General features: G+C 44.7%; 1 protein-coding gene across 1 annotated transcript; it reads right to left on the reverse strand.

The window, feature by feature from the left end:
- Positions 1-219: 219 nt before the first annotated feature.
- naglu (N-acetylglucosaminidase, alpha) lies at positions 220-26,242 on the reverse strand. The gene is made up of 6 exons (XM_086272093.1): positions 25,736-26,242; positions 5,992-6,139; positions 5,558-5,704; positions 5,343-5,428; positions 2,744-3,000; positions 220-2,545 (listed from the first exon to the last, which is right to left on the reverse strand). Exons 1-6 carry the CDS (start codon positions 26,146-26,148, stop codon positions 1,341-1,343), a joined length of 2,256 nt encoding a protein of 751 aa, XP_086128219.1. The 5' UTR covers positions 26,149-26,242; the 3' UTR covers positions 220-1,340.
- Positions 26,243-27,907: the final 1,665 nt, after the last annotated feature.

Here is a 27,907-nt window from a genome sequence, read left to right on the forward strand (position 1 = left end):
TTAATGAGAAATGTTATAAATGGTTTCATGCAGCTCCTGAAATACACACAAAGTATTTTTCAGTCGGGGTTAAATTTTTAACTTATGCTCCATTTTAAATGCTTTCTCCACCAGCTTTTTTAATGGTCATAAAGGCAGTGTACCGTGCCCAAGCTTGCAGCTCACGTCCTGCTACTTTGTGCTGGACTGTTTCTGGGGCACCTTTGCACAGGCCGAGTCCTGTGATCTACGCTTCGAGGGGTCAGTTCTGATCAACATCTTCAATGTGATGAACACAACTGTTTTTCTGAAAAAGTAACCGATTCCTTTGACATGTCGAAGTCTGACAGGTGTTTATTTTGATATAAAAATATATTTTTTTTAATCAGAATAATCATTCAGACAAGAATACATGAGCTTGTCAGCTTTATCGTTCATTGCTAAATACAAATTCATCTGTTTGGAAGACCTTTGTGGATTATTACTACGTTTAACTGAACATGTTAGCAGGAGCTCTAAATACAGGAGGTGGTTGTTAAACAGCGTCTGAAGCACCCAAACAGTTCTATAAGTAGGACGCTGGCCTTCTTCTTCTGTCTCTACTTAATGTCAGTTCTATAAAACATATTCCTGTCGCTCATGTCGTTTAGAAAAAGCAAGAAAAAAAAAAATCACAATATCCAAATTAACTTCAGACTAATGCATAACAGAGTCAGTTTCTAAAAACAGCATATTATTCACTTAAAGTTTAACATGTCCAATATTCAGATTTGCTTTCTGTGCGACTAAAGATGGAGATCAGACTCGTGTCTGCGTTACAGTTGAAACTATAACTACACATTATTGTGTGTTAAATGTGCTTCTACTTCCTTGCTAGATTTTCCCACTAACAGTAGCGGGACACTGAAGTGCGCATTTCAGGCACACAGCAGGTTATGCATGCAGACTGGATTGGACAGATCCAGACTTTCTACAATTGAAGCGCAGATTGGAGATTCCTGTCAGTCTTCTCGTATTAATCTGAAATGGTGAATATGTGAAACATTTTCCTTACGATGTGTTCAGTCTAAAACAGTACCACAGAGTTTGTAGAACACCTCAAACAGTCGAGAAGAGATCTGATACTTCCTCCTCTGATACGGAGCATTATTGGGAATGTGATCAGTCTGAGCATAACGTGAAAATAATCTTCCAAGAACAGACAAAACCACCCGTTGCTGATTTCAGTAAGTGTGCAAAAAACAGATTGTTCCTGTAAACCCAAGCAGTTTGTTCAGGGACAGCCGAGGACGACTGAAAGTGGACAAACACATTCTTCAAGCTGTTACTTGCAAGTTTTTCAAAAATGTTCTCTCTGCTCACTATAGTCTGTTTAGGGCCTGTGGAAAGTACTTGAGGAAGATCCTATAAGCGATCTCGTACGTGTCTCCCTGAGGTTTGGTCGGGTACTTTCTGCCGTTGTAAATGAATCCTTTTTCTATTTGGAATACCGCCTGGTTGAAGGCAGCCTGCTTGAAGGGTTGTCCGCTGTTCAGGCATTCCACCAACGTTTGGACAAACAGGCCCCATCGCTGGGCATAGTAGTCCTCAATGAGCCCCCCCCACTCTTTGCTGGCATAGTCCAGGATCTCACCACTGGGACCCCAGAGAGTGATCTGGTTTCTGGCATTCATGTCATAGAGCTGCGCCTCCTTGTCATCCACGGCGAGGGACCGAGCTCGCTCCAGCCACGTCCCCAACAGGAAGTTTCGGTTGCTACTCAGCAATCGATTGAGCTCCGGCAAGAGGTCATAGACTAGCACACCACCTGCAGTCAGCAACTCTGACAGGTTTTGCTTCTTGAAAGCATCTGCAATATCTCGATAAAAGGACGTAGTCAGTACTTGTAGCACCTCCCGTGTCACATCCACAAGATCGTACCTGAATGTCTCTTTGGACATAAGAGAAGGAGCTGCATCCATGATGAGTTTCCAAGCTTTGTACAAGTCAGCGGGGTCATACCAAAGCCCAGTGTTCATGTGAAAGGATGGTCTGCGGACCAGTGGGCTGTGGTTGTGGTTTCGGTAGTGTGGGTCACTGCAGTTGTAAATGCTGGCAAATAAGAGCCTCCATGCAGCAGTCAGGCTCTCTTGTGTATTGCCATAGCGACGTATGGCATAGAGCGACACCCACTTGGCCAAGTTGACTGGCTCCTTGCGCCAAGCCAGCTCACTCATCAGTTCATACGTCACAGGATTCTGCTCAATGCCTTCTGGTGTCATGCCTATGCCTACTAAGGTGGAGTTTGGGAAATGCAAGGCTTTAAAAGGGCCTGAATTGATGCTCTCAACTGTACCAAACAGCCCACTGTTGCCCCCAAAGTTCTGCAACATACACCAAATGAAGGGCTGCCCATAGAAAGACTCTGTGTAAGAGAAGATTGGCTCAGTCTCTGCAAACAGGTCCAGCACAATCATCCGTCCAAGGGGCACTCCGTGTAGTAGGGCCTGAATCTGGGCTGGTTTCCAGAACGCTGCATCGCTGAAGAACAGCCAACCTTGCATCAGCCAGACTGCCTGGGGATCAACTGGAGAGAAAAACATTTGGATAAGGGCCAGACAATAGACCAGCTCTTGAACATGGCTCAAAATCAGCAGGGAGCTTTAGCAAACTGTCTGTGCAAGAAAATTGTACAACAGGTCATCCGTGGGGCAACAAACTAGGGCAATTATTGTACTTTGACCCAGAAATTGTCACGGTTCAGGCAGCTGATTCAAACACTCACCTGCTGTCATTGAGGCAAAAACTGAGCGACTGACTGCAGACAGGTAGGCGGGGTCAGAGGAGGGTGGAGTCATTTCATTGAAGGTGTCTGTGCTGTAAATGTGATCCGTCCCAAATTGCTTCAGCACTTGGGACAGATACAGGGAACCAATGTGATGGAAAAGGGGGTCTTGTGGATCTAAGACAAGCGAACATGAGTAGCTGCAGTTGAAATGAGACCATGGCCCCAGTCTGGTTACTCTGGCCTCTGGATACAGCCTGAAACACAAGCAAGCAGCAGCAATACTAACTCTCTAGTCACAGAGTGGTTACATGAAATACGTTTGACGGACACAGAGATGCAGTTTGCTGCTACAGGACAAACTAACAAACCAATTCAAACAACTCTGACTACCAGGAAAAAGTGATTAAAGCGTTTCTTTTTTTAAATTCTAAAACAGAGATAAACAAGACAAACACAGTGCAGATGAAAATAAATGGAAAAAAGGCAGCTTCATCAGTAAAGGCAAGCATGTTATAAGAATGCCTGAGCTTTCTTATATCTACATCTCGGGCAGCTAGATTTGACATATTTCTGTATCATTTTTGAATAATACAGATTGTGCTGGGACAAACTACAGATCCAACATGGATCCAGATGGCATGATTTGGGAAATCAGATCTACTGCGACTCCATTTTGGATCCATCGTGCTGTGTAAGTGGACTAACCCAGGCACACATTCATGATCTGTTATGGAGCCTACCGTACTGTGTGGTAGGTCTGGTTCTTTTTATCAGTGGAAAATATCCAGAGTTTCAGAATTGTTGCCTCTTTTGATGAAATGTAATTATTTAATTCCAACATGAAATGCTCAAAAACAGACGAGAAACCTTCTTTATAAGAGACGGTGGTATAGTGTGTTTAAAACAGGCTAGCTGAGATGAACATGAGAGTTCATTAAATGCTACGCCTAATATTCCTAACTTTACTAGTGACAAACACATTTGGCAAGGTGTGATCGTGGCTCAAGAGTTGGGAGTTCATCTTGTAATCAGAAGGTTGCCGGTTCGAGCGCTGGCTCCGACAGTCTCGGTCGTTGTATCCTTGGACAATACAGCCGTTGTCTACTGGTGGTGGTCAGAGGGCCCGGTGGCGCCAGTGTCCGGCAGCCTCGCCTCTGTCAGTGCGCCCCAGGGTGGCTGTGGCTACATGTAGCTGCCATCACCAGTGTGTGAATGGGTGGATGTGTAAAGCGCTTTGGGGTCCACAGGGACTAAGCAAAGCGCTATACAGACCATTTCATTTTAACGAAGGTAAATGGTCTGGTACTTGTAGCGCCTTTCTACTGAACTTGAGCACTCAAAGAACTTTTTGCTCCCCTCTGGTCACAAATACCTTCACCCAGTGTTTTTATCTGTAGTTAACCTCTATCTAACACTCACACAGACACGTCACGATTCAGCATCTCACCCAAGAATTATTTGGCACAGGAGGAGCCTGAGATCGAACCACCAACCTGTGGATTAGTATATGACCCGCTCTACCACCTGGGCCATAGTCACCCAGGTGGCGACCTGTTAGTAACTTTTACTGCAATGATCAATGTCTGCTGGGTTTTGGTGCCAAATGACTGTCTCGGGATATTTGCATAACATGATTTCATTGGCTAGCAGTTGCATTTGTGTGTTTGAATAAAAACACGTGTGCTCTGATTGGCTGGCACTTCCAAAGTTAAACAGCATGAGCAAAGCGGACCAACGGATCCATAGTTCAGTTTGGCAGCTCGTGACGTCACTCCAACCAAAGCGAATGAGAAGCGAGCGTGTCAAAGCCTGAAACGCATCCATGTGAATCCTGCCCCACAACATCCTCAGAGCTTTCTCAGCCTCAGGTCGAGATCACTGTGTTTCCTTACATGTGGCATTACCAGCATGCGTATGGTGGTAAGCACAAAACTGATGGCTGCGCATGTTAGATAAACGCGATGTATGTTGCATGTGTACTTGTTTCTTTCACAAGGTAAGAATAAGACTCAGTGACGGTGTAACAGAGAAACAAAGATCAGTTTGTCAGAAGGACAGTAACAGCAAACACGGACTAGATTTAACTACATTCAAGTAAAATTAGTGATGCTTGGTCTTCTTGATAATATTTCACTACATGTCAGGAGGTACTGGCCATTTTCTTCACAGTCTATTTTTATCCACTTTTTATATTTATTGACTTTACAGCATTTGTACTTCAAATCACAATTAACCCCAGAAAATCTATTATTTTGAGCCTCAACAATGCTGTTTATGTGGCAAAGTAACAGTAACATCATGAACACACAGGCAGACTGCATTGCTCATTAAATTAACTGGTCAAGTTGATAGTTAGTAGTTGCAGAACGTCTCACTCCTATCAACACTTTTCATGTTAACTTGCCCCACACTCTAGTCCCAGTGCTGTAACGGCAGATAATCATCACACATCTGTAAGAAAAATAAATACCCGCAGCCAATCAGACTGGTTCTTGTAATTATTAATGGTAGCACTGGTTTGGCTGTAAGTACCTATAAGACTAAGTTTGCTGTGGCACAGAGCAGAAAATGATGTTGAGACATAAAGAAGAGTGACCTGAGGACTCCCTTGGGGATGTTTCCAGAGAAGGCCGGCAGCACGGGGATCATGCCAAAGGATCTCATCCGCTCTAAAATCTTAAACTGGAAAAAGTGAGGAAAAAGTGATGTGAGATGATTGAGTCCACAGCAGCGTCTCAGCGTACATTCAACTTGGTTTAAACACAAATGGTTTTGGTCCATTGACATGTTGCTGTGTTGAGGTTTGATTACTTGAAGGTAGAGCTGGTTCACGTGCCAGGACTGCGGCAGAGGTCCACCAAACTTGAACAAGTTTGCCATACGGTTCCAGGCAAGGAACGCCGGACCGGAGAAGAACTCTTCTATCTCTGACTGGTTTAACCCGAGAGCACGGTAAACCTAAAAACAACAAGAGCAGCTTCTAAACACTCACAGTCAGCATTTTGTATCTAGTCCCAACTTATTTCAGTGTTAAGCAAAGTTTCCTAGACGTCTTATGTACTGGCTTCTGGTTGAGCCTGTTCTCCTCCAACTTTAACTTCTTCCCCGTACTGCTCAGAGAATTATGCCAACCAGCTGTTAAACACACTACAGAACTGAAGTACAAAAGCTGATCTAGTCCTGATTCATATCATTGCAAGAGCTGAAGAGAAAAAAAACATAGCTGAACTTTCAGACTTCCTCACCTCCTGCCACAGGGCTTCTTGGCCAGTGAAAGCCAGCGGCAGATTGATTCCATTCAGTGCCATCCAATCAATCTCTCTCTCCCATCTCGGCCAGTCCCACCACACGGAGGAATAACTAAAGGTGCAGACGTTCTGATAGTACCGGAATCTAGATACAAATACACAAATATGTGGCTTAGAAATGCATTTTATTTAATACAGAAATATAATACAAATGTAGTATAATGGTGTGATTATAGCACGGTGGTTAGCACTGTTGCCTCACAGCAAGAAGGTCCTGAGTTCAATTCCACCATCAGGCCGGGTCTTTCCGTGTGGAGTTTGCGTGGGTTCTTCCCGGGTACTCCGGCTTCCTCCCACCGTCCAAAGACATGCAGTTTGTGGGGATAGGTTGGTGAAAAATCTAAATAGGTGTGAATGGCTGTCTGTCCCTGTGTGTTGGCCCTGCGACAGACTGCCAACCTGTCTCGCCCTACGACAGCTGGGATAGGATCCTGAAAACGATAAGTGGAAGCTTGATGTGATGGATGGTGTGATTGATAGTTTGCAGTGTTATTGCTGTATTAGAACGGGTTCTTTTCCCAATAACCTGTAAAGCCAAACTATTCTGCTTGATAAATGTGATCGCTGAGCTCTATATCATGTTTTAAAGACATGATGATAAAAACAGTTTGTGTTAATCAGTTAATCAGTAAAACTGTAATACTATTTATGTGTCCTCAAAATATACTCTAAATCACACAGCCCTGCCCCTCCTTCACTCTGCAGCTCTCCTCACATTCAAAGTTCTCCAGCAGAATGAAGGGAGGCACCAAAGTCTGAAGTAGGGGTGGGTTTTTATAATCGATTCATCGATTAAAATCGATTCTGGCTTGGATAACGTAAAATCGATTCATTAAAATCCTGAATCGATTTTTAAATATAAATTTATTTTGTCCGAAATGCCAGAATCTCTGGTGACATCTCACAAAATTTCAAGAACCACCAAACAGTAAATGAGAGCAGGTACAGGGATTCTGCACATAGACTTAAACACACAGCGCGACCCGCGGATCAGAATCAGTTAGATGTCGCCTTTCTCACAGTCGGGGCTGAAAGCCGACAGCTCGCCGATCCGGGTCCGCGCTTTGTATTCACGCCCTTTATGCGCTGATTCTAAAGCTGTTAGTTTGATCTCTCTCCAAACAATATTGACCGAACCAGCAGCTAAAGAAGATCCAAACGCTTCACATAAACATCGTCATGAATTCACTCTTTTACTGTTTTGCTTCCACCGCGATGCACAGCTCTCTCTCTCTCTCTCTCTCCCTCCCCCTCTCTCCCTCCCACCCTCTCTCTCTCTCTCTCTCTCGAACAGTTTCGCTTTCTTCATTATTCGCTTGCTTGTTACGCACAAGTCTACTGTTGTTTACAGCGCTGTCGGCCGCTGTTTTTTTCCCTTTTACATTCTTCCGAAAAGAAAACCTCATTTCTGCTGTTCAATACTGAACAAATTTAAACTTTTTAATATTATTCAAAATGCAAAATGCTTAGCCGTGTGTCTAATAAAACCGCTGTAACGTCAGAGGTAATGTTCATTAATTAATGGTTTTCTTTCGTTTTTGATGTACTGCAGAATATTTTTATAAAATCCCAGGCCAGGAAAATCACCTTCATGTTTTTCTGTGTTTTATCTTCAGCTACTTTGACACAAAGGCATCTGCTGTGATGCTCACACCTGTGATAAAGTCTTGCGAGTGTCAGCTTCCTTTTTATAGATACAAAAATATGTAAATGTTCTGATCTGAATTATACTTCTGACTGTCAAAATTTCCCAGATTTAAATCGAATCGAATCGAATTAAATCGAATCGTGGATCGAATCGATTTGGGACCTTGTGAATCGGAATTGAATCGATTCTAGAAATCAGTGACGATACCCAGCCCTAGTCTGAAGGTGTGCATCAACTTAACACTGCAAGTGCATTGTTGTAGTGGTTGACAATGCTGATTTGTTGAAAAAAAACACCTGGAGAAAGAGGTGGCTGCAAACTGTTGTGTTTCTGTGACTGCCTGGCTGTCCTAGGAGGAGGGATTTGGAGGTAATGTTAAGATTCAATATTGAGGAAGGGTACAAGAGGTGATCGAAGAATAACCACACCGATCCGGCCGGGTGAAGTCAAACGATGATTTTAATGAATACACGCGTGGGAAGACAACTCTGTACGCAGACAGGAAGTAGTCTTCGACTTAATCAAAGCATGAACAGATATTTTATAGCATCAGGGTTTGTTTACAGACGCCCCTTCATGCGTCACAGATACATTTTATACATAGATCAGATCAACATCATCATGACTTTTCACCTAGAAAATCATCTTCTATTTTCATGGCTAGCCCTTCCTGTCTACCTTTCAGTTCTTGTCTTGTTCCTCTTTCTTGCCGAGACACCAAGAAACGGTTCCTCTTTTACCAAGACAATTTTGCAGTTACAGCCAAACATAACTAACCTCTTCCTCTAAATAAATCTAATTTAAAGTGTGTGTGTGTGTGTGTGTGTTGACCTCACATGCTCTTTGTGTCACCTCTTCACCTACTGTCTGTGTCTCGTCCTCAAATGCTCTTTCTCAATTCACCTGTTGCACTTCTGACCTTTTACCAGACCAGAAGCTCACTGAGACTATGTGTATGTCTTCTACTAAATAAATGTTTTAATCAAGAACCTCTACTAAAACCTTAATATAAAATGATCTGATATATAAGTGTTTTGTAAGCATGTATTGCAATTCCTTCTATGGCTCCAAGTCACTTGCACAATAGATTGTCCGAACATCGCGCCGAACAAAGCTTCCGACCCCCAATTAATTGACCGAGCTCCAACTCTTTAATAAGCACAGATATGCATTGTGTATAAAATAGTCATAGCTGCTTAAGGCCTTCTTAAAGCTATCTGTTACATTGTTAAAGCCTCGTCTTAGCCTGCGGCTCAAAATAACTTCCTGCTTTCACTTCTGCATACAACTTCCTGTCAGCCTGCAACTCAGTCTTTCTGAAAGAGACACTGTTTAAACCTTGGAATGCAATATCCATGCTGCAGATTATATTATTAATGCAATGACAATTATTTAACAATAGCAGTAAAATAATTTCCCTCCTCGACACTATCCAGGTAACCTCAGGGTTAAAACTGGGTAATACAGCCTAATAGGCTAGAGCCTATCACCTACAGTGGGGCAAAAAAGTATTTAGTCAGCCACCGATTGTGCAAGTTCCCCCACCTAAAATGATGACAGAGGTCAGTAATTTGCACCAGAGGTACACTTCAACTGTGAGAGACAGAATGTGAAAAAAAAATCCATGAATCTGTAACGCAATCTGTACTTACGCCAAACCTTTAATGTGTGGAAATCAGGACTGTTGACCTTGGGCAGTTCACTAGGTGTCAGTGTCATCAATTTCACCCCGATGTTTAACCCAGAATCACAGTTTCTCTAAAAATAGGTTACAAGAAATCAAATGTATCCCAAATACCTGTATCCTGTCAGAAGCTAGTTTCGTAAAGGAGATTGGTAGTAGCTGCTCCACCACAGGAACAATAAGGCTTCCAGCACACAATGGACACCACACTTACTTAGCATAAACACATTTATTTGACACAATTTTAAATAATAAACCCCCTTTTTTTTGTAGTGTCTTTCCACTCAGTGTCATAAGAAAAATAAAATAAATAAATAAATAAAATCAAATATGTATCCTTTAAGGTCCTTTGGCCAAAAAAAAAAAATCACCTGAGCTCAGGGAAAAATAAAGCGCATCGTTGGGGCCCTTTGAATTGTTCCTACCGCTCTGTTGGAACGCTGTAGCATCCAATAATAGCATCCAGCAAGCAGCAACGACCATCTATTTGCCAGGACGGTTCGGCAGAGTCATCAGATGAGGACTTCCACAAGGCAGTTCATCCAGTAGGATCCAGGGCACCAAAAGGGCAAACAAACCAGCCTACACACAAGTGTGCAGAAGAATTAACTGAAATGTTCATAAGCCTCAGTACCACTGACTCAGTGTCCATGTCACTAACGGCTTATTTAACAGACTTACCATTATAATAATACAGGTTTGTCAAAATACAACATAACAGAACATAAATGTAGTTAACAATGCTTATCAATGCTGTTCTCTTAGGCATAACATAATAACACTGTAACTGACCTCGTGTCGGCCGCCATTTCAGGACATTAGCTAGGCTCACTTAACGGCTAGCTTGCTAACAGTCAGCCAATAACACACGTTATACAATATTTAGCCTCTTTCTTAACAACATGACAGCAGTAGATTTGATACCTCGCTGCAATATAATAAGGCACAAAACATTTCATACGAACATGAGCTGCACGCTAACTCACCAGAGGAGTTCGTGTAATGGCGAATGCTGTCGGACTCAGCTCCGCTTCACGTTTGTAACCGCTACAAGACTTTTTCCTAACAACATATTAAATCATTAGCTTCACATATAAAGGTTTTTAAAACTATTTACAGCAACTCAAATGTCTACTGTACCCGAATTTCCAGCTCGTAGAGGGCACGAGAGCAGCATGCGCCTCATCGGATGAACGGAAGGAAAAACTCTGTAGCTGGACTAGAGAGTGGCTATGCGCACGGCACAGTGGTGCGTTCAGTGACCACAAATAATCAGAAATCCCATACTCAACCAATGATCTGGGTTACACTCTCCCCCTCTAAAGTGCATGAGTCTCTGCATGCACACTTGACTTAACAGGTGTGTGAAGGAAAGTGCTCTGAGAGAATACAATTGCGAAACTCTGACAAAAAGGAACTGAGAGCCAAAATTAAAGGCTCACCTAACTAATCATAAGTTAGTTTACGAGGTTGGCGTCTCTCTCTCCCAGAACGCCGCAACTCTACTGTCTCTGGCTCTAAACTCCGCTCAGCAGTGTCGCTGCTTTCTTGATTCATTTCAACAGGTTCTGTTTGTTCAGGAATGTCAATAACAACCCAACCTGGACCTTCATCAGATGGAATGGGAGATGTGGTCACCTCATTGCTTTCTGAGTGTAACAAAGGCTCTGTCAGGAATCGCTGTGCGGCAGACAGGAGTTGGACCCAAAATGCAGGACTCACAGACTCGGGGAGGTGAACTCAAAACACAGCTTTATTTGCTGGGAGAACAAACATACAAACTAGACTAAACTGGGAAACCATAAACTAAGAACTCACAGGGAGACACAGGGAGATCCACACACAGCATGAGGGACGACGTCACGCCGAACAGAGGGAGACGCAGACAGAAATACACAGAGGGTAAACGAGGAAAGTGGGAACACACGGGGAACACAGGTGACACTGATAATCATAACGAGACAGGGCGGGGTGAACTGAACATGACATGTACGGGCGTGAGAGTCACAAAGTAAACAGGAAGTGCACAGAGGTTCAGACAGGAGGAGAGAGAGCACGGGGAAAACACAGACATAACGGGCTGGGGAAACATGAAACAACCACAAAGGGAGACGAGGGCTCATAAATACACAGAGGGGCACACAGGGGGTAAAAGCCACGAAGGGAAAACACTTAGGGAACAACACAACAGGGCAACTCAGAAAACATGGCCTAAATAAGGAACAAAATACAAACATACAAGAAAACTAAGAACACTGGGCCAACATAGCCCAGGACCATGACAGGCTCAGGTTCAGAAACATGACTGGGTGTTTCTCGTGCGTGTGACTCGTCTTGTGGCTCTGCACGGGGCAAACTAGAATGCACATCCCCAGTGGACAGCTGAGGTGTGATAACCTGCCTTTCAGTCTGGATAAAAGGACCTCTGGTTATTATTTCTGGAACCGCAAAAGCTGGACACACTTCGTCCTCATCACTGTATACCTCATCTTCCTGACCATCAGGGTCATCAGAAGATTGTACTTCTCTTTCGGCTTTGTTTCTCAGTTTCTTCCCTTTAGAGGACCCATGAGATCTGCTCCCTGCTATTTCTTCCACAGGTAAGAACCCACACGGTAGAAGGAGATCCCTGTGTAAGGTGCGTTTTGGTCCGTCTCCCAACTCGGGTTCCACAACATAGACAGGGCCATCATTGATTCGTTTAACCACAACATGTACTTTCTGTTCCCACCTGTCTGAGATTTTGTGTTTACCTCTGACACTCATGTTTCTAACCAAAACCCTGTCACCTGCACAGAGCTCGGCCACTCTAATCCTCTTGTCAAACCTAAATTTATTCCTTTCTCCGATCTTCTGGGAGTTTTTTGCAGCTAGGGTGTAGCTCTCCTCCAGACGTTGACGAAGGTTGTTCACATACTCTGAATGAGACTTATGGTTGGTATTTTCAGGTTGGATACCTAAGACTAAATCAATGGGTAGTCGGGGTTGTCTGCCAAACATCAGTTCATAAGGAGAGAAACCAGTTGTGTCGTTCCTCGTGCAGTTATACGCATGAACTAAGGGTTTAACAAAGTCCCTCCAGTGAGATTTGTCTTCCTCTTCCAACGTACCCAACATATCAAGAAGCGTCCGGTTAAACCTTTCCACCGGGTTTCCACGAGGATGATAAGGTGTAGTGCGGATTTTGTCTGCACCTATCAACGCACATAGCTCTTTGATTGTGTGAGATTCAAAGTCTCTACCCTGATCACTGAGTAGACGACTGGGAAACCCATAATGAACTATGAAGTTCTCCCACAGAGCTTTTGCAATGGTCCTGGACTTCTGATCTTTAGTTGGCACTGCCACAGCAAACTTTGTAAAATGGTCAGTGATAACTAATATGTTCCGGGTGTCTCTGTTGTCTGGCTCAACTGACAAATAGTCCATACAGACGAGTTCAAGCGGGTAAGTTGCTATAATATTTTCAAGAGGCGCTGCCTTCTGAGGCACTGCTTTCCTCCTGACACAGCGTGGACACTGTCTGCACTTCTCTTCTACAGACTTTGTCATCATTGGCCAATAGAATCTGGAATGGGCAAGATGCAGTGCTCGTTCAAAACCAAGATGACCAACTTCATCATGCACTCCACGCAACGCTTTCCCTCTGAACTGTTCAGGTAGGACTAACTGCCATACAGTGTTGTCTCTATTTGTCCATTTCCTGTACAATACTCCATCTCTCATTTCGAGTCTTCTCCACTCCTTGAGAAGGAGCCTAACATCAGGAGCTTCAAGGTTTTTTTCTCTGAAGCTGGGCTTTTGAGCTCTTTCAACGAAGGTAATGACACGTGAAACAACCGGGTCATCCCTCTGAGCTTTATACCAGTCAGAGCTTGTCATAGATGGTAATGTGTCTTCTCCAAATACATCCGCAACTGTTGAGGGATCAACAGCAAGAGACTCTACAGCCAAGGGTTGTTCTAGATTTGAACAGTGCTCGATCTTTGACACCACAAGATGGCGTTGACATAAGGCAGATACCACCTCGTGACTCATCTCGTTGCTCACCTCTAGAAGACGGTTTTTCATGTCATCAACTCTCTCCCTTTCTTTGATGAAATCCTCATCTTCAAAAGGAGGAGCTTGTGGTCGTCGGGACAGCCCATCTGCATCGCGATTGGCATGACCGGCCCTGTACTTAACGGTGAACTGATAAGTAGACAGCGCAGCTAACCAGCGATGACCAGCAGCATCTAACTTTGCAGATGTCAGTACATACGTGAGAGGATTGTTATCCGTCACAATGGTGAAGTTAGCGCCATAAAGGTAGCTGTTAAACTTCTCACAAACTGCCCACTTCAAAGCTAGAAATTCAAGTTTGTGAGTGGGATAGTTTCTCTCACTTTTGGAAAGTCCCCTGCTTGCATAAGCCACAGCTCTCAGCTTCCCGTCCTGCTCTTGGTAGAGCGCTGCACCCAAGCCTTCACGACTGGCATCAGTGTGCAGGACATATGGTAGCTGTGGGTTGGCAAAAGCAAGGACAGGTGCCGATGTCAATCTCTCAATCAAAGTCTTAAACGCATTTTCACATTCAGGTGTCCACTCCTCTCCAAAAGGTAAGTTAATGTTTTATGGTTGTCTGAAATGTTCTCCAAGATACACTTTACCCCTCTTTTTGGGTGAGTAGTAACCAGCCGTGAGACTATTTAAAGGCTTTGCGATCTTTGAGTATCCATCAATGAATCTCCGGTAATAACCGGCAAAGCCTAGGAAACATTTTAACTCTCTCTTGTTTGTAGGACGAGGCCATGTTTTCAAAGCTGAGATCTTATCAGGATCTGTGTGAACTCCTTGGGCATCAACCACATGGCCAAGGTACTTCACCGAGGGCCTAAAGAAATGACATTTTTCTGGGGACAGCTTCAACCCAAAGTCCCTCAACCGGTTCAGCACCCTCATGAGTCTCACCTCATGTTCCTCCAGGGTGTCTGAAAACACAATCAGATCATCCAAAAACACAAGTACCTCACTCAAGTTCAAACCCCCAACACACTTCTCCATCAGTCGTTGAAACGTACTTGGGGCATTTGTAACGCCCTGAGGCAGGCGATTAAACTCGTAAAACCCAAGAGGACAGACAAAAGCAGTTTTAGCTTTATCTTCCTCGGCCATCTCAACCTGATAATAGCCTGATTTGAGGTCCATGACCGAGAACCACTTGGCACCACTAAGGGCCGTGAAGGTCTCCTCAATGTTTGGGAGGGCATAAGCATCCCTAATGGTCCGTGCGTTCAACTTGCGGTAATCAACGCACAACCTGATTGAACCATCCTTTTTACGCACAACTACTATTGGAGATGCGTAGGGGCTCTCTGACTCCCTAATAACCCCTGCATTAAGCAGTTCTTTGAGGTGTTGCTTGACAGCTTCTCTGTCACTTGGGTAGATGGGCCTCGACCGTTCCTTAAACGGCGTGTCATCGTTCAGCCGAATGTGGTGTTTTACCACAGTGGTGTGACCATAAGACAGATCATCAACCGCAAACACTTCTGAAATAGACTTGAGCTTGGTGGTGATGCGCTCTTTCCATTCTTCAGAGATGGGTGACTCATCAAGATTAAACTTAAGCTTCTCTCCATCAAACTTGTCATGAGAAGAAGCATTTGAAACAGGCACCAGGGGTGAAATGTGCTGGGTTACACATACCTGGGCAACTGTACTTCCTGGTTGCAATACAATACTATGCCCACTCAAGTTCTGCAAGACGACTGGAACCTTACTCTTAGCTTTGTAAGGGATGTCTATCAAAGCAGTTTCAAGAAATAAACCACCAGGTAACTTGTCGTGTTCATTTGGTTCAAGGACGAAACTTACGTTAGGAGTGTTCTTTCTCAGCCTAACATCGCCCATTAAACAGCACTTGTGGTTGGCAGGGATGGTGACTGGTACTTTCCCGTGCAACCTCACTGGGTGTATGTGGCAATCATCCATTTGTTTAGCCAAGTGCTGGAGAACCAGTGCTACATCTCTGGAACACAGTCTGTGAAGGAAACCTGGACCGTCACGTTCAGATAACTTATCATGGAGTCTTAACAGTGCATTGGTACCAATCAAAACTGGTATTCTGCTGTTAAAATGGCACTCAGGCACAACAAGAGCCAAAACAACCAACTCTTCCTCTTTGCCTGTAATGTTGTGAGGAAAAGTGATGTGGGTCTCAACATAACCAAGGTAGGGAACGTGCTGTCCACCTGCACCCTCAATCTCAAGCAATGCTTGAATGGGCTGAATGGGGAGATGTGCCAGCTTATCCTTGTGAAATGATTCGGAGATTGTAGTGACTTGTGAACCACTATCCATGATAGAGTTGCATTGCACACCCTCAACCAAAACAGAAGCTGAACAACGAGGACCTATCAGACCGGGTGGCAAGCGGGATTGGGAACTGAAATCTGGGTCTTTATTTTGCTCTGAACATCAATTCTTTGGTCACTTGAGGCGGGACTAATGCTGGTCTCAGCTCCTGGACGTCCCACAGCAGGAGCCGCTACAAGTTTAAAGCAAAAGGCTCAGTAACCTGTTGGGCTTGGAACCTTCCTTGCTTTTCCTTTAACTCAGCATTCTTCTGGCGGACTAGTGCCTGGTTGGGTTCATTTGGGCATCGAGCGGCAATGTGGTTATCTTCACCACATCTAAAGCAGAACCATGCTTTTGGCATAGAGGGAACCTTAACTGGTCTCCTGGCGCTGCTATTTCTTGCCGTAAGGAAGTCTTTGCCACTATTATTCTCTTTAGGACATTTTTGGTTCTGAGTGAGCTCTCTGAGTTGTTTAGACAACTCATCTATTTTGCTTTCAAGTTTAACAGTTTCTTCTTGCCTCTGTTTTAACGCTGCACTAAGCTCACTGTCAAAAGGAGAATTCTTGGACCTTTGACTCAGTTTCTCTACCTGCTTTGAAAGCTCATCCATTCTCCTCTCAAGCTTAGATGCTTCGCTCTGCTTTGCAGTCTGTGTCGGAACGGGCTCATCATCATAGGAGGGTACATCAAAAATGGAGTGGGCATGTACAGCTGCTTTTGTAGCACCCAGATGTTTTTTCATCCTGTCTAGCTTTGCAGATCTACGACCTTCCTCGGTCCTCAACATAATGAGTAGATCTGGGAATGTTGGTGGACTGTTCTTTTTGTTTTCTAGTTGGAGAGCTATAATGAGACTCTGGTCCCAGCAGCCTCTAATAAACTGTCTGAGTAGGTGTTCGCTCAAAGTTTCGACAGAGACTCCCCCTCTAGAAATAGCTCGAGTAAGGAGGCTATGGAGTCTGTTCAAATATGCTGAGGGCTTTTCTCCGCTATTCTGGTTGGAGCTGAGAAAGGTTGCAAATAACTCTTCTCCGTCCTCTACAACACTGAAAGCGGAATCGAGCTGCCTAACATAAGCCCTGGGTGGTGAGCTCACACCAAGCAACTTAACAACATCGGCTGCTGGACTTAGGAAAATACTTGAAAGTTTGCTAACCTTTTGCACATCACTAAGAGATCAATCACTGACAAGAAGGTCCACTTGTGTGCGCCATGTTTCATAGTCTACCTCACCATTGGGCCTAGGAGCACGGCCAGAAAAGGTGCGCAGTCTGGTTTGTGTAGACCACGGGGCTGTTGAGTCATTTCTGATAACGTGCTCAACAACAACTTTTTGAATCTGAGGTGGGTTAAGGAGACTGTGGTCGATATTAACAGGGTTCACCACAGCACTATCAGGTGCATTGTGGGTCTGTATGTAGTGATTAGGTTCATCATGATCACTAACTACAGTGTCATGGAGGGATGTGTCCCCATCCTGAGCTGTGTGTGGCTGTGTGTCAGGAATCTCAGAGTTATGTCGAACTTCTTTGACCTCACTCTGAATAACACTCAAGAAACCTGCTTTACCACCATCTCCAACAGCCTTCAGTTCTTCTAAATATCTACGAGCTAACTCCTTGCCTACCTCTTCCTGAGCAACATCTCGAATGGTTTTGACAGACCAACCGATAGCAGAATCCTTGGGGCTCGGCAAGTCACCTAAGATCTGGGGGTTGATCTTGGAAATGGCTTGATCGGACAAATATTCTATCAGGACTCTACCCTCTGGCTGGTTTGATTAATCTGGAATTCGAACTATCCGAGAAACTTTACCATTTACTGAAAAAACACTAGCAATGTCATCATCTGTGTAAATCCCTTCAACGCCAGTCACAAAAAGTGAGCACTGGCCATCTACATCAAAACGTCTGCAAAGATCCATGTCCAACACGATAGGGTCAAGGAAAAATGAAAAGGTAGGTGTTGTGAGCTGGAAAGTCAAGGTGCTACTTTTCACCAATCTCCTGGCTGGCTCGCCACTTGTAACGCAATCTGTACTTACGCCAAACCTTTAATGTGTGGAAATCAGGACTGTTGACCTTGGGCAGTTCACTAGGTGTCAGTGTCATCAATTTCACCCCGATGTTTAACCCAGAATCACAGTTTCTCTAAAAATAGGTTACAAGAAATCAAATGTATCCCAAATACCTGTATCCTGTCAGAAGCTAGTTTCGTAAAGGAGATTGGTAGTAGCTGCTCCACCACAGGAACAATAAGGCTTCCAGCACACAATGGACACCACACTTACTTAGCATAAACACATTTATTTGACACAATTTTAAATAATAAACCCCCTTTTTTGTAGTGTCTTTCCACTCAGTGTCATAAGAAAAATAAAATAAATAAAATCAAATATGTATCCTTTAAGGTCCTTTGGCCAAAAAAAAAAAATCACCTGAGCTCAGGGAAAAATAAAGCGCATCGTTGGGGCCCTTTGAATTGTTCCTACCGCTCTGTTGGAACGCTGTAGCATCCAATAATAGCATCCAGCAAGCAGCAACGACCATCTATTTGCCAGGACGGTTCGGCAGAGTCATCAGATGAGGACTTCCACAAGGCAGTTCATCCAGTAGGATCCAGGGCACCAAAAGGGCAAACAAACCAGCCTACACACAAGTGTGCAGAAGAATTAACTGAAATGTTCATAAGCCTCAGTACCACTGACTCAGTGTCCATGTCACTAACGGCTTATTTAACAGACTTACCATTATAATAATACAGGTTTGTCAAAATACAACATAACAGAACATAAATGTAGTTAACAATGCTTATCAATGCTGTTCTCTTAGGCATAACATAATAACACTAACTGACCTCGTGTCGGCCGCCATTTCTGGACATTAGCTAGGCTCACTTAACGGCTAGCTTGCTAACAGTCAGCCAATAACACACGTTATACAATATTTAGCCTCTTTCTTAACAACATGACAGCAGTAGATTTGATACCTCGCTGCAATATAATAAGGCACAAAACATTTCATACGAACATGAGCTGCACGCTAACTCACCAGAGGAGTTCGTGTAATGGCGAATGCTGTCGGACTCAGCTCCGCTTCACGTTTGTAACCGCTACAAGACTTTTTCCTAACAACATATTAAATCATTAGCTTCACATATAAAGGTTTTTAAAACTATTTACAGCAACTCAAATGTCTACTGTACCCGAATTTCCAGCTCGTAGAGGGCACGAGAGCAGCATGCGCCTCATCGGATGAACGGAAGGAAAAACTCTGTAGCTGGACTAGAGAGTGGCTATGCGCACGGCACAGTGGTGCGTTCAGTGACCACAAATAATCAGAAATCCCAACTCAACCAATGATCTGGGTTACAAATCCACATGGTAGGATTTGTAAAGAATTTATTCGTAAATCAGGGTGGAAAATAAGTATTTGGTCAATAACAAAAATACAACTCAATACTTTGTAACATAACCTTTGTTGGCAATAACAGAGGTCAAACGTTTACTATAGGTCTTTACCAGGTTTGCACACACAGTAGCTGGTATTTTGGCCCATTCCTCCATGCAGATCTTCTCGAGAGCAGTGATGTTTTGGGGCTGTCGCCGAGCAACACGGACTTTCAACTCCCGCCACAGATTTTCTATGGGGTTGAGGTCTGGAGACTGGCTAGGCCACTCCAGGACTTTCAAATGCTTCTTACGGAGCCACTCCTTTGTTGCCCGGGCGGTGTGTTTTGGATCATTGTCATGTTGGAAGACCCAGCCTCGTTTCATCTTCAAAGTTCTCACTGATGGAAGGAGGTTTTGGCTCAAAATCTCACGATACATGGCCCCATTCATTCTGTCCTTAACACGGATCAGTCGTCCTGTCCCCTTGGCAGAAAAACAGCCCCATAGCATGATGTTTCTACCCCCATGCTTCACAGTAGGTATGGTATTCTTGGGATGCAACTCAGTATTCTTCTTCCTCCAAACACGACGAGTTGAGTTTATACCAAAAAGTTCTACTTTGGTTTCATCTGACCACATGACATTCTCCCAATCCTCTGCTGTATCATCCATGTGCTCTCTGGCAAACTTCAGACGGGCCTGGACATGCACTGGCTTCAGCAGCGGAACACGTCTGGCACTGCGGGATTTGATTCCCTGCCGTTGTAGTGTGTTACTGATGGTGACCTTTGTTACTTTGGTCCCAGCTCTCTGCAGGTCATTCACCAGGTCCCCCCGTGTGGTTCTGGGATCTTTGCTCACCGTTCTCATGATCATTTTGACCCCACGGGATGAGATCTTGCGTGGAGCCCCAGATCGAGGGAGATTATCAGTGGTCTTGTATGTCTTCCATTTTCTGATGATTGCTCCCACAGTTGATTTTTTCACACCAAGCTGCTTGCCTATTGTAGATTCACTCTTCCCAGTCTGGTGCAGGTCTACAATACTTTTCCTGGTGTCCTTCGAAAGCTCTTTGGTCTTGGCCATGGCGGAGTTTGGAGTCTGACTGTTTGAGACTGTGGACAGGTGTCTTTTATACAGATGATGAGTTCAAACAGGTGCCATTCATACAGGTAACGAGTGGGGGACAGAAAAGCTTCTTACAGAAGACGTTACAGGTCTGTGAGAGCCAGAGATTTTCCTTGTTTGAGGTGACCAAATACTTATTTTCCACCCTGATTTACGAATAAATTCTTTACAAATCCTACCATGTGGATTCATGGATTTTTTTTTCACATTCTGTCTCTCACAGTTGAAGTGTACCTCTGGTGCAAATTACTGACCTCTGTCATCATTTTAAGTGGGGGAACTTGCACAATCGGTGGCTGACTAAATACTTTTTTGCCCCACTGTATTAGAGTGAGAGGCAGGGTCGCACCCTGGACAGGTCACCAGTCTGTCACTGTCTTGAACAACAGTTAACACCTTTGAGTACAAAGTTGTTCCTTGAGTCCATACAGTCCAGACCTAATCAGCATCGTTCACTGTCATTCCTTCAGCTGTCCTGTTTGTGAGCGGTTGGATTCAAAGCCACTCATGAAGTACAGAGTTACAACACCAACATATAAACTTTTCATATAATTCAATTTTATTTACAGGGCACCAAAATCACAACACGGTGCTTAAATATAGCACTGAAGTTTAAACAGGAACAGTCAAAAAGAAAAACACATAAATAAAGCTACAACACTTCAACTGTTCCAGTGAAGTGAGAGTGGAGGCCTGGGTGTAGACACTCCCTGTATGATGCTGAAGGATTACACACTGCTCCCCACAACTATGTTACAGACATGAGCAAAACAAACTGAACCACACATGCTGCCGATGGTTCAGCCCAGCCACTCTGCACATGACATAGCTGCAGTGAGCTGATCCGGGTCTAATGCACAACAGACAACTGAAAGGAGAGTCCTTTAAAGGGCCCGGCGGCAGTACAAGTGCTCAGAGAAAACAATGACAAATGTGTGACAACGCTCCATTTCTCATGCACCCGGGTTTGTTCAGGCTGAGACGGTACCCCGGCATCGTCCTGTGTGTAGTTTGAACCTGTCACAAAAGCACTCGATGTGCAATTGTTCTTAGGTGACGGAGAACTATAAGAACCATCGACTGTCGTGATGCCATCGGGGGCTGTGACTGCAACAGGTCCACTCTGTGGAGAGCAGTTCCCATGAACGACTGAGAGGAGCTGGTGAACATCCAATGTAACGGGTGTGAAGTGGATTTGGTGGGAAAACATTTTTCTTAGTTATGTACATGTGAACTGTAATTTCATCTGACAGCAGGACTGGGATGCTCTGTAACATCACCAGTGGTGAACCTCCCAACCAGCTGTCTGTGACTACATGGAGCTTAAACCTGAACGGGAAAATGTGACATGACATGTTTGAGGATTTTTGTTTGTTTTTTTAATCCAAGTCTAAAATATATAGTGAATTAAAAATGTAAAAACTCCAGTAAAGTAAAAAGTGGACAATGGCTGTGTCAACAACAAATAAAGAACTGACAGACTGAGATTTGTTTACCTTCCTGTTACATGTTAATGGAGCTGTGACACTATGAGTGCAGCGGGCTAAAACCTCTGTCCACCTCTGTAGGGACCAGGGCCCGTATCCCTAAAGAATCTTTGTGCAAAAAGTGGCTCCTAGCGGCCAAATTCTAAGAAAATTCTCAGAGTCATGACGTTTTCTTAGAATTTCCCCTAAAAGTGACACGACAATCCCAGTTAATATAAAAGCTATTCCTCAAGATTCCTAGCGCTTAAAAGGGCTCCTAAGGCGAGATCTGCTAAGAGCAGGGAAGAGGACTTTTAGTGGCTTAGAAGTTCCCCTAAGCAGCTGCACAAAATGGCCAACAGAAGAGGCAGGAGAGATGTCCTGCAAACACTGGATGACAGGGAATTATTGAGATGCTACAGATTGGATCGTGCAGGAATCATGTTTGTGGTGGATCTCCTTAGAGATGCAATTACTTCACCAACTCGACGCCACAACGCTATTACACCGGAGACGAAAGTAATCACAACCCCGAGGTATTTGGCAACCGGGAAAATGCAACAATGCAGCAGTGATGACTTGGGTCTGCAATCACAGACATTGCTAAAAGCTGAGCCATGTTACCCTCGTTAAGACCACACTGGACTTGTAACGTTGTGATTTCTACTTCATTAAGGACAGCCTCTTGAGATAGGCCATCTTGTTTTCAACGGGGTCCATATGGGAGTGAAAGTACAAAATATGCCAGCTAGGATATTAATATGAGCAAATAAGACACGAATCATTATTTGAACAGGGTGTAATGAGTTTAAGTTTTCACATATTTTAGATTCTAATGGCTATAACCCCTACAGCTTACTATTCATTTTCCAGATATTTTCTTGAATGTGAAATATTATTTACAATTACAGTCAGCATAAGATTAGAGTATATAATATGTTTATTGATTTGAGGGTACATCCTTTGCTCATTATCACCAAAAGCTCATTTCCATCAAACTTGTAGGATCAACCAATCACGGCTTTTGAAATGATGACTCATACCTAGCAACGGGGTCAACCACACCTCCTCACTAAGATAGGATTTTCCATCCATTCCTTGCTCAGAGTTCACTGAAAATGTTCTGGAATCACTTCTAAGCTAAAACTCCTGGCAAGGAATTTTTAGGTTAAGTTAGGAGCTCTCTGAGAGGATTCTCAGAATCTTTAGGGATACGGGCCCTGGCCATTATTTTGGGAAAACTAAAAATATTTAAGTCACGTAGCCAATGACCTGTGAATGAAATAATGTTTTATAGCTTCTTATACTCTCACTATACTCTCACTATAAGGCTTTCAGGAGCAAAGTGAAGGAGGAGATGAAAGCAGCACAGCGGGAGGTGAAACGCTGCCTGAGGGAAGCAAAGGACACCTACAGGAGGAAGGTGGAGCAGAAGTTGGAGAGGAACAATATGAGGGAGGTCTGGAATGGTGTGAAAACCATCACAGGCCACAACACCAAGAAAAGCACAGTGGGGGGGACTGTGGAGAAGGCAAACGAACTCAACAACTTCTTCAACAGGTTTGACCAGCCCACAACCCCCCCACCCTCACCTTCACTACAGAGTCCAATCCCCACTCTCCTTCCCCCCCCTTCCTGACACCATGACACCCCCCTCCTCCAATCCCTCTCTCAGCAGCAAGACATCTCCCCCCCTCCCCTCCTCCCAAACATCTCCCAGTGTCACAGTGGATCAGGTCAGGAGGCAACTGAGGAAGCTTCGCCCCAGAAAGGCAGCAGGCCCAGACAAGGTGTGTCCTAGGATGCTTAAGGCGTGTGCTGCTGAACTTGGGGAGCCGCTACAACGAGTCTTCAACCTCAGTCTGCGACTGGGGAGAGTGCCCGCCCTATGGAAGACATCCTGCATCGTCCCGGTCCCCAAAAAGAACCGGCCCAATGAGCTGAATGACTTCCGACCGGTGGCACTGACGTCACATCTTATGAAGACTCTAGAGCGGCTCTTCCTCAACTTCCTCCGACCACAGGTACAACATGCCCAGGACCCACTACAGTTTGCATACAAGGCGGGTGTCGGAGTGGAGGATGCCATCCTGTACCTCCTACACAGAGCCCACTCACACCTGGATGGGGGAAAAGGCACGGTCAGGATCCTGTTTCTTGACTTTTCCAGTGCCTTTAATACCATCCGGCCCTGTATGCTTCAGGAAAAACTGAACAGGATGGAGGTGGACCCCTGCCTGGTGGCTTGGATCTCCGACTACCTCACCGACAGACCACAGTACGTCAGGCTGAAGGACATCACGTCTGACACAGTGGTCAGCAGCACAGGAGCACCACAGGGAACTGTGCTGTCCCCTCTTCTCTTCACCCTGTACACCTCTGACTTCTGCTACAACTCTGAATTATGCCACATTCAGAAGTTTGCAGATGACACAGCCATCATGGGGTGTATCTGGGATGATCAGGAAGAGGAGTACAGAAGTCTGGTGAGGAACTTTGTCGCATGGAGTCACACAAACCACCTGCAACTCAACACCTCAAAGACTAAGGAACTGGTTGTGGACTTCGGGAGGTCCAGAGAAGGTCCACTGCCGGTTCAGATAGAGGGGGAGGAGGTGGAGGTGGTCAACAAGTACAAGTACCTCGGGCTGTGGGTGGACAATAAACTGGACTGGTCATGCAACACAGAGCACCTGTATAAAAAAGCCCAAAGCTGACTGTACTTCCTCAGGAGGCTGAGGTCTTTTAACATCTGCAGGAAGCTCCTGAGGATGTTTTACCAGTCGGTGGTTGCTGGAGTACTTTTCTATGCTGTGGTGTGCTGGGGGAGCAGCACAGCAAAGAAGGACTCATCCAGGCTGGAGAAACTGATCAGGAAGGCTAGCTCTGTGGTCGGCATGAAGCTGGACACTCTGGTGACAGTGGCAGAGAAAAGGACACTAAAGAAACTGATGGACATTATGGACAATGCTGGGCATCCTCTGCACACGGCCATTAACAATCAGAAGAGTCTGTTCAGTGACAGGTTGCTTCTCCCCAAGACAAGAACCAACAGACTTAAAAACTCCTTTGTCCCACACGCCATCAGACTGTTTAACTCCTCCCTGGAGGGGAGAGGGAGGAGAAACAGGAGGACAAAGGAGGGGGGAACAACTAAGCTGTAGTGCCTCTTCACCTCACTGTACAATACCTTGTGCAATACTTTTGTAAATAGTCAACAGTGCAATAGACTCAATACTTGAAATGTGCAATTCACTTGTATTTTTATTCCTATTTATTCTATTTATCCCCTTTGTATATTTTATTTATATTGTCTCTGTATTTATATATATGTGTGTGTGTGTGTGTGTGTGTGTGTGTGTGTGTGTGTGTGTGTGTGTGTGTGTGTGTATATATATATAACAATTCTGTAACTGTAACTTCGGTCGTTGCTGTGCTTTTTGGAAGTCGAATTTCCCAGTGGAACCCACCCGAGGGATTAATAAAGTTCTATCTTATCTTATCTCTTATCTTATACTCACAAAACACACACTTCGAGGAGTGAGACAAACATTTCACCTTTAAAATAAGAATTCTTTTAAAATGCATGTTTTTTTTTTGTTGCGGTTTCTTTGTTTTCCTTTTGTTTTGTTTGTTTGTCTCTTTTTTTCTATGTGGTTGTATTTTTTTTTGTACCACGTTCAAAATAAAGATTCAATTCATGTAGCAGATGTTGCCCACACTTCAAGTTCTGGGGGTCTAAACGCATTACAGCTGATCCGATGTCTGTGTGGGGAAAGCACACACACTTTCTTTCCTCCTGTTGTTTGCTGTGTGTGAGGTCAGGAAGTGTCAGTTTGTTGTCTCTGACATGAAAATGAAACGTGAGCTGCTCACAGTTTGGACACACGGTCTAACCAGGTGAGACAGTCACAGAGGGCTTTGACACCAACCTTTGTAAGGACTTGGCGCATTGAACGGGTCCCTCGCAGGTCTCTTGTAAGCCTGCAGAAACCTTTGTGAGGACGGTGCGGGTCACTGACCTGTGCGGGGTGCTGATGCGCAGGACGCCGGTGAGCTTTGGCAAAGGTCTGGGCAGATCCAGCTGATTCCCGGACCAGGAAACGTGGCAGTTGCAAAAATACTTCAAATAATTATAAATCCCGGAGGCCACGGCCACCCCGGTGCTGCCTGTGGCGACGACCTTGTTGTTTTTGGTGGACCTGAGCTCGCACACGTCCAGGCTGTCGTTGGAGAGGCTCCCGTTGATCGACACGATGAACTCGGCCGATCTGTTCCCCAGCAGCCGCCTCAGCAGCTCGGTCACCGCTCTGCCCTGCGCTCGGTCGCTGGCTCTCGGTCTGATGTGGTCCAGAGAAGGAAACCTGCAGCGTGCGCTCACACACAGGCTCCAGACGAGCAACAGAGCCAAGCAGCAGCCGCTTCCGCCTGACATTTTGAGCCCTGTCCACGGGAGACACTTTCCCACCGTTGCATAAGTTTAAAAACGAGTTTATTTGTCTATTTGCGGAGAACCCGGAAGCGTCGCTTTACCAAAAGCCTGCTGGCCAATCAGAGAAAGCGCTGCGGCCTCCGTTGACTGTCAGCCAATCGAGTGTTGTTTCCTGAAAGCTTTTTGGCACGTGATCAGTTTGTCACATGACAGTAAACTTAGAGAAGTGTTGTGCGAGTTACTGTTAAACTGTTAAAGCCAGTGTTACCGACGGCACCGACGCTTTAAACACAGCTCAGCAGACTCACAGCGGTCATAGCAGCAAATATACAACAAACATCAAGCACTCAGAAAATCAGTGTAGAAACAGATATGCTGGATAAATAGACAAGTATAGAGATATAGGTGTAAATATAAAAAGAATAGTATGTGTCGTGGTGTACAGTGACAGTGGGCATTGAGGTGTTCTTAGTTCTGTTCCAAATGTGTGGATCTGACCCAAGTGGGTGAATTAAAGAGTCTGATAGCAGCAGAAGGAACGACTTCCTGTAACGCTCCCTCAGACAGCCAGGCTGAAGGAACCTGTTGCTGAAACTGCTCTTCAGATTGTCCAGTGTGTTATGGAGGATGGGAGTCACTGTCCATGATTACCAGCAGTCAGCAGTCTGTCACCGATCACCTCCTCCAGGGTGGAGAGCTTCACGCCAACAACAGACTCGACCTTCCAGATAAGTTTGTTCAGTCTGTGTCCTTTGCTTTGATGCCTGCACCCCAGCACGCCACAGCAAAGATGATGGGGTGGCTGTAGCTCAGGTGGCAGAGCAGGTCAGCCACTAATCAGAAGGTCGGTGGTTCGATCCCAGGCTGCCTCCTGCCTGCATGCCAAATGTCCTTGGGCAAGAGACTAACCCCATGTTTGCCTACTGGTGGTGGTCAGAGGGCCCGGTGGCGCCAGTGTCCGGCAGCCTCGCCTCTGTCAGTGCGCCCCAGGGTGGCTGTGGCTGCAATGTAGCTGCCATCACCAGTGTGTGAATGAGTGTGTGACTGGGTGGATGACAGGATGTAGTGTAAAGCGCTTTGGGGTCCTTAGAGACTAGTAAAGCGCTATACAAATGCAGACCATTTACCATTTACCATGGTGCTCTCAACAACAGACTGATGGAACATATATCAGCAGCCTGCTGCACCATGCAGGGAAGAGCAGCGTGTTGTGATTCATGAGCTGAATCATCATTAATGTGTACATGAACACTGAGTTGAACTTTCCATAATGATTAGAAATTTGTTTTGACATGTTTCAATTTATTTTAGTTTTTTAGTTATTTATTTTATCTTATCTCATTTTAATTTTCTTTACTTATGCTTTTAGCATGTACAGCACTTTGTGAACTCTGGTTTTATGTTAAAGTGCTTTATAAATAAAGGTGGTATGGTATGGTATGGTATGGTATTAGTCAACACAATAAAACATGCTTCAGCTTTTCATGCAAAACAAAAAAGCAGCATTTTTGAATCAGAGTGCAGCATCAAGGCAGTTAAACGTGCGATACTGATCTGCTCAGCAGAGGCATCACCTGTAATGGTGTAACAGGTGGAGGCCTGACACGTTTCCCCTCATCTTTTCTGACAGAGAAATAAATAATCACCAGTTTTGCATTTAGCTAAACAGTGAGCCCAAGGATATTTCAGCAAAATAGTCCACGTCATCAGCTTTTTACTTTTCAGGATGTCTTTGAATTCTCTCTGTAGGTTCAGCATTTTC

Source organism: Aulonocara sp. 'chitande type north' Nkhata Bay, linkage group LG18 (genome assembly GCF_057382095.1).
Source record: "Aulonocara sp. 'chitande type north' Nkhata Bay isolate Kocher_YH1m ecotype deep benthic linkage group LG18, A_spYH_male_GT1.1, whole genome shotgun sequence".
NCBI classification, from domain to species: domain Eukaryota; kingdom Metazoa; phylum Chordata; class Actinopteri; order Cichliformes; family Cichlidae; genus Aulonocara; species Aulonocara sp. 'chitande type north' Nkhata Bay.